The 7,429-nt window shown below is 33.3% G+C and overlaps 2 protein-coding genes across 2 annotated transcripts; one reads left to right on the top strand and one right to left on the bottom strand.

Annotated features, from left to right (window-relative positions):
* The first annotated feature begins 2,649 nt into the window (after positions 1-2,649).
* LOC145094221 (elongation factor P (EF-P) family protein) lies at positions 2,650-4,966 on the top strand. The gene is made up of 11 exons (XM_079032524.1): positions 2,650-2,994; positions 3,341-3,371; positions 3,476-3,489; positions 3,577-3,627; positions 3,721-3,790; positions 3,863-3,935; positions 4,019-4,086; positions 4,173-4,296; positions 4,455-4,494; positions 4,591-4,658; positions 4,769-4,966. The coding sequence occupies exons 1-11, from the start codon at positions 2,743-2,745 to the stop codon at positions 4,773-4,775; spliced, it is 798 nt and encodes a 265-aa protein (XP_078888650.1). The 5' UTR covers positions 2,650-2,742; the 3' UTR covers positions 4,776-4,966.
* Positions 4,967-5,468: 502 nt separating this feature from the next.
* LOC145094216 (uncharacterized) lies at positions 5,469-7,099 on the bottom strand. Its single transcript, XM_079032519.1, has 2 exons — positions 6,846-7,099; positions 5,469-6,438 (listed from the first exon to the last, which is right to left on the bottom strand). The coding sequence occupies exons 1-2, from the start codon at positions 6,975-6,977 to the stop codon at positions 5,563-5,565; spliced, it is 1,008 nt and encodes a 335-aa protein (XP_078888645.1). The 5' UTR covers positions 6,978-7,099; the 3' UTR covers positions 5,469-5,562.
* Positions 7,100-7,429: the final 330 nt, after the last annotated feature.

The raw sequence follows: 7,429 nt of genomic DNA, 5'->3' as shown, positions 1-7,429 counted from the left end.
TCTACTTGGTTAAGATTATTTATTCAAAATAATCTTTTGTCGAAAAGTCGTTTTCGACCCCTATTATCTCTAAATTGACTAGCCCGGATCTACGGGCGTTACAGGGTCTAAGGCACCAATGTCGGCCCGTGTAGTTTATATGTTCTTGATAGGAACACGGAGTGTGGGCGGGGCCCGTATCTCATTATTACTTGAGTACATATCAGATTGTTGGATTGTTATACTTGTTGTCTGTGTGATACTTGTATGTGTTGTTAGGAATGTGAGTATGGGCGAGGCCTGTATCTCATCATTTCCTGAGGGTAGGCGGGGCCCGTATCTCATCATTAGCTGAGTGTGGGCGGGGCCCGTATCTCATCATTACTTGAGTATGGTTATTGGTATGTTTGGTAGGTTGTGTACTTGTTGTCTGTATGATACTTGTATGTTTTTGGTTAAGTATGTGAGCGTGGGCGGGGCCCGTATCTCATAGAGTGTGGGCGGGGCCCATATCTCCTATTTGTATGATATGTGTGGTATGTAGTAGTTTGGGGAACTCACTAAGCTTCGTGCTTATGGTTTATAGTTTTGGTTTCAGGTACTTCGGTTTTCAAAAGAAGAGTTCGGGATAATTGCAAAGCACACACCATATGTTTTCCGCATTGGATGTTTTACTCTGATTTTTTAGAAAGACAGCGTTAGATTTTTTTTTTGAAAATGAAAGCTGGCGGCTACAATGGAGAAGATTTGAAGATTTTTTTCACAATTAAAGAATCCATCCGAGCGAAATATAAAAATATGGAGTAGTTTTATATGTTTCGAATTTTTATGTTTTTTTGCCTTTTCTTAATTAATGTATTGTTTTTTTTAAATGAATGAAGAACTAGTTTAATAAATCTATGTTTTTATTGTATTTTTATTTAATTTTAAATAAAAAATGATATGGGATGGTGTTTAGAGGTATGTATATCAAGTGTTTAGTGGTTTGATGTGGTGATGAAATACCACCCACTATATTAGTGTTTAGAGGTATGATATACCAAGTGTTTAGAGGTACGTATACCAAGTGGTTAGTGGTTTGATATGGTGATAAGATAGAACCCATTATATTGGTGATGAGATACAGATATGTTGGGTCTATTAATTTTTTTAAGTATATAAAAAATAAATACATAAATAAGAAAAATAATTAAAATAATAATAATAATTGCATAATGGTCTTTTTAGATAAGACAGAGACCAAGCGCAACAAAAATAAACAGTAGGGATCGTCTGAGTTAAAAACAATAAGTTATGGACCAAACATACAAATTCCCCCAAACCAAATGGACCATTCATGTAATTTACTCTTACTTTTTGTTCTATTCATATTTGGATAACTATTTTTTTATACACATCTAGGTAACGAACTTGTTGAAAATGTTCATATACAACCACTAGGACCTACTGTAGTCGTATGTAACCCTGCTACAACAAGTTATAATAGTCATACGTAAACACTTTCAATAAATTTATTATCTATCTATCTATATATATATATATATATATATATATATATATATATATATATATATATATATATATATATATAATAAAATAGTTACTTCGAACAAACCGAAAAAGTTAATATATTCTCGTTATATTAATAAAAGGGAAAATGATTCTTGAAGGTAACTAACTGTTGCGTTTGTTTTCATTTGGTCTTTTTCCTTTTTTTTGTACTCAATATACCATCGAACTTGTTGTTTGTGTTCATCATAACCCTTTTGACCGGCTTTTGACCTGTGATACCTGTGATAGTCGGTCAAAGGGTTATGGTGAACACAAACAACAAGTTCGATGGTATATTGAGTATAAAAAAAATGAAAAGAACCAAAATGAGAACAAACTCAACAGTTGGTTACCCTCCTAAGTCATTTTCCTCGAAAAGTTAAATGAAATTAAAGTTGCAAAATTATCAAGGACTGCAACCTTCTTTGTCCATAATATATATTAAGAGCGTTTCGGAGGAGTAACTTTGTTAAAACATGGTCTTTGCTATGCTTATTGTGGTTAGTCGTCAACACCTCTTTGCAAAAGGATATGACTGTATATGAGATGTATATTTATCAGCATAAACATTTACCTCAAGGTATATTATGGTGATGTGTCTGCAAAAGCTGCATGATATTGTACATATTGATGTTGTATTTTATCCTATGAATTCGATCTTAAAGCTAAGTAAACTTAAAAATCACAATACTTGTGATTCCACTCATTTCTAGACTTGTCTAAAATCCATGATATAATAAATCATTTGATTAGAAATGTAAATGTTGTCATGAAATGCACATGCTTAGTCAAGATTTCCCTAATAAATATTCAAGTGCATTACAAATTTGTATATGTATGAATAATGATCTTTCGTGGGTTATGTTTTGAAGAAAAATAAGAATGAATCTCATAAAGTCATTAATATTAGTAGGAGATGACATGAGATTTGTTGTAAATGAGTGAAGGGAAAATGAATCAGGAGGGTAACCAACTATTGCATTTGTTTTCATTTAGTCTCTTTACTTTTTTGTGTACTCAATATATCATCGAACTTGTTCACAAACAACAAGTTCGATGGTATATCGAGTAAAAAAAAATGAAAACAAACTAATCTTAGCCTTCCCTTAATAAAATTTAAGAAAAGGTACCACTAGCCAATTGCGGCTCTGCTAAAACGCACCGCCGAAAGAATCGATCACCGGAAGTCCGGAACCTCACACAGTCCCAACAATGAGAGCCATCGCCGTTGCCGCCGCAGCAGCGACAGATAAAGCTATACGTCTTTCTGGAAGACGTTATTCTCACTCGTTTTCTTCAATTCGTGGCTACTCTATCATGATCTCAACACACCTTAACAACACCACTGTAACTCATTCTCAGTCGTCGACTTACTCCGCCGACCGCTGTTCTCCATCTCGCCAACTTCTTGCCTTCCCATGGTCCGTCAATCAGATCCGATTCGCCAAAGCTCGCGGCTCCGATGTGAGTTTTTCCCTTTGTGTTGCATCTTAACAAATTAGAAACCTTTATGATTGAGCTTCATGAACATGACTTGATTTGCCTGATTGAAATCACTCTCTGTTCGAATGATTCTTACTTCCTGATAATCAAGTTAACATGTATATAAAATTAAACTCGCAAAATTCATCTGGTATCTACGTTAATCTCAAATCAATTCGCGGAAATCCGAATAACTCCAAGTCCTTTCCCTAACCCTAAAATGCGAGTCTTCTGGCAAGTCCACTGATTTAGTGCTTGAGATACTTAGGGCTTAAAAATTAACAAGACACCCAATCAATTCATAATACAGAGCTAATCATCCCTGCAGGTGAGACCAGGAAATGTCATTGAAAGGAAAGGTTTGTCTTCCATTATCTTTCTACTTCTACACTCATTGACAAAGATTCACATATAAACTCATTCAACTCCTTCTACCTTGTTCGTGGGCTTTCATCTACTCCAGGAAAAGTTTACCAAGTAATCATCTTTCTAATCTCTATCAACTTATTCATATTTAAAGCAACTCTTTATGTCTGTATGTATTAAGAGCTTATACTTATCTAGGTTGTGAAAGCTCAACATTCTACTCAAGGAAGAGGAGGTGCTATCATACAGGTTTTTATAAAAACCTCCACAAGTTTCTATATCTTGTAACCTTGATTTGTGATTCTTTTTTATAATATTGTGTTTGTATGCTTGTTTGATCAGGTTGAGCTTCGTGATGTTGATAGTGGAAACAAAGTCAATGAAAGATTTCGTACAGATGAAACAGTTGAAAGTAAGCATTTTTAACAAAATAAAAAACATTTAATAGTGTTCTCACTTCTCATATCTGTTAATTGTTATACAGAAATATTTGTTGAAGCCAAATCTTTCACATACCTATACACAGATGAAGAAACTGACAGCATTGTGTTGATGGAGTAAGTTTTTCTTTTTCCATTTTTTTTAAACTTAAATTATTTTACCATGTTTCTCAATTCTCATATGCTTATTTTTTTATCAGGCCTAAAACTTTTGTCCAATTAGATGTGCCCAAACATCTATTTGGCGACTCTCTTCCATATTTAAAAGGTCCTGATTCATAAACCAATATCTTGTTTTCATTATTTTAACAATTTGTTTTACTGATTTTTTTTTTTAATTGTCTTGATAAACAGATGATATCACAGTTTCTGTGGAACTTTTTAATGATAGGCCTATGTCAGCATCGGTACCTAAACGAGTGACATGTACTGTGGTGGAAGCACAAGTCCCTATGAAGGGCATGGGAGCTACCCCTCAGTATGTTTTTTTTGCTATATTCGATAATGAAAATGAAAAGGGCATTTACGTCTTTTTGCACTAATGAAACATTAAGAGCAAGTCGTCCCACCATGCTCTATCTTAGTGTCAGTGTCAGTGTACAGTGCCTTGACTATATTTTCCATTTTTTGTGACAGCACTAAAAAGGTGTTACTGGACAATGGCCTCAGTGTACAAGTAAGTTTATTATTTTATACAAATCAAAAAATGTGTTATATGTTTTTTTTGATAAATAATTTATTTGATTTTTAATATTGTGGATTGTTGTTGTAGGTGCCACCTCATGTTATAACAGGGGACAAGATACTTGTTGACACCACAGACAACTCATATATAAGCAGGTGTTTTTTTTTTTTAAAAATCATGGCGATTATATCATATGTTTCTTTAATAATTTTTACTATAAGGAATTTGACACCATTTATAATATATTTTCTTTGTTTTTCAATAGGGCTTGAGCATTGGCATTGCGAAAAAAGTTGGAAGTATTTTTGTAGTGAAATTTGTTCAATAAGTATGCAGAGTGTTTTCGTGGTAGAGTTGATATTTGTTACCACAATGCATAGATATTTAATAGACATTTTTCTTTTTGTTATTTGTTGTTTTGAGTTATTTCATTGAAATGAAAACATAGGGAACTATATCACTATTTTGTTTTCATGAGATGCAAATCACATAATAACAAACAAACTAAAAATAAAATATAAAACAAACGTTAGTCACTTTCCATACAACATAGACAATAAATTGTGTTTCATGTCTTCCTCTTCTGATGACAAGTGCTCTTTTTCAACAAGTGTATTTAGAAATATGAGATAAACCTTCTTAACCTTCCATTCTTCTTTTTTAACTTTTCTTTCTTCCTTTATTTGCTCCAATTCAAGTCTTTTCCTCGTGACTTATAAATGCAAAGAACTTTCCACCATGTATGTTACTTTTATTGTTTCTTAATGGAATTTGAATATGTTGTTTGTAGCTACATTGGTCAAGCAAAAAGGTTGAAAATATATTTGTAGTGAAATTTACTTATGGATGGATAGAAAGAGGGAAAATAAGTATGCAAAGGGTTTTGGTCGTACTTTGTTATTTAATACCACAATGCATCGATATTTTGTTGTTGAGTCATTTTAGTGAAATGAAGACATTGAGAATTATATAATTATTTTGTTTTCCAAAATACAAAATTATACATGAGATGCAAATCACATAATAAAACACAAACTAAACATATAAAACAAACTACAATCACTTTCCATACAACATCGACAATAGATGATGTTTCATGTCTTTATCTTTTGGCGACAAGTGTTCTTTTGCTAATAGTGTATTCAAATGCATGTGATACACCTTTTTACTCTTCCTTTCTTCCTTTTTGACCTTTCTTTCTTCCTTTCTTTGGTCCAAGTCGAGTCTTTTTCTCATGATTTCAACTTCACTTTCTCTAGTAATCCTTATTGCATGAAGATCCATAACACATTCATTGTGAAACAAAGAACATTTTTCTTTCTTTTTATACTCACGATTAATTGTTGAACCACCACTATTTGGCGTTTCTGTGTTGGATAGGAAACAATAGTCCCCTTCTTCATTAGTCCTTATTCTTTTTGTGCTATCACCACTTTCATCATCTTCATGGGAAGGCGTGTCACTCTCATTTAGTAATTCCCACTTCGGATATTTACACATAACTTCATTAAATACAATAATGTCATTATACGTGCTCCCACATGTAGCATAGATTTTATGAGCTTCATTCTCAATATCTTTCAGACTCATTTCACTTGTTTTTTGTTTATACGCTTTCCTATAGGCTTCAATCCACTTGATAGCATTTTCATTAAGTCGTTTCCAACGACCTCTCATTTGATTATCGTTTCTTAAGCTGAGTTTTTTTGGGTTTTCTGATTGAGCTTCATTGTATAATTTTTTAACTTGCGCCCACAATGATGTTTTCTTTTGGTTTTTTCCATGAAATTGAAGTTCATTGGCAACACACCATGCTGACATTAAAGCCATGTCTTCTTCAAAATCCCATTTATCGCCTCTTGCATTTTTTTCAAAAGTATTTTGCCATGCTTCGTGATTTTCGATTATGGGAACTTGGTGAACATCCGAAGAAAACTGCAGATAATAGAAATAAAGTTTTGTAGACTTGTAGTTGTACATGAAGATATGTTAACATTAATATTAAACATAGCCTTCAAAAGTCAAAATTTTAAGCAACTAAACACCAATAACTTTCAAATACCAAATCAAACAAAAATCAAGATGGACCAAAAAAAAAAGTTATGCGATATAATAGCAAATCCGATCTAAGATGAGAACTAAAACCCACAAAATTGTCACAAAAAGAGATAATAAAAAAAAAAAGACTGAATTTAATGAGAAGAAAGCTCTCAATAAAGAACGAGCTATAAGGAGATCTAGAACCCTAAAACAAGTATAAAGCACTAATTACCTAAACAACGGCTTTTTAACGATTACAAAGCCAAATAAACCAGTAATTTGGTGTGAATATAAACATATACCTTGATCGTATCGCCGGATTGGAAGACACAAGTAGTAGGTGTACCGGATGCTCCGCCATTGACGGAGGGATTAACGGTAGGCCATACGGCGGCGGCGGCGGCGGCGATGGGCTCTGCTTTTACATCTCCCATTTTGAGACAATTATGATAAGATTGAAAAAAAAAGGAGGGAAAGAAGAAGGGCGGATGGGAGAGGGAGGGTTTGAGTCGGAGAAAAAACCCAAATAATTATACGATGAATCCCTTCTTGGCTCACTTGTTCATTTGGGTTATTCTTATTCCATTTTTACCCCTTGGGTAATGATGGAATTGTTAATTATTTGATGTCAAAAATAATAAACGAAAAAACGACTATATTGATTTTGGTTTAATTAAAAAACTCTTTTTTTTTTAAAACAGCAGGTATACTAAACTTATTCCGAAATTATTTTATCTATGCCCACTGCGGGAGGTCCTCGACCTCAAAAAGGGAAAGACAACATCATATACCGCTAAGTTAGAAGCCTTTGGTAAACGAAAAACGATGCAGATCGATATAATTTTAATTTTTGGGTTTGTTGAGTCATGAAATGAAAGCATAAGGA

This window comes from Lactuca serriola, chromosome 1 (assembly GCF_051521515.1).
Source record: "Lactuca serriola cultivar US96UC23 chromosome 1, Lser_US96UC23_V15, whole genome shotgun sequence".
NCBI classification, from domain to species: domain Eukaryota; kingdom Viridiplantae; phylum Streptophyta; class Magnoliopsida; order Asterales; family Asteraceae; genus Lactuca; species Lactuca serriola.
Note: the sequence above shows the minus strand (reverse complement) of the source record. Positions and strands in the feature narration are given on the sequence as shown.

Coding starts and splice junctions, on each gene's coding strand:
- LOC145094221 (XM_079032524.1), top strand. CDS start 2,743: ATGAGAGCCATCGCCGTTGCCGCCGCAGCAGCGACAGATAAAGCTATA. Junction 2,995..3,340: donor CCAAAGCTCGCGGCTCCGAT/GTGAGTTTTTCC, acceptor TCATCCCTGCAG/GTGAGACCAGGAAATGTCAT. Junction 4,495..4,590: donor ACAATGGCCTCAGTGTACAA/GTAAGTTTATTA, acceptor TTGTTGTTGTAG/GTGCCACCTCATGTTATAAC.
- LOC145094216 (XM_079032519.1), bottom strand. CDS start 6,977: ATGGGAGATGTAAAAGCAGAGCCCATCGCCGCCGCCGCCGCCGCCGTA. Junction 6,439..6,845: donor AATCCGGCGATACGATCAAG/GTATATGTTTAT, acceptor TATTATCTGCAG/TTTTCTTCGGATGTTCACCA.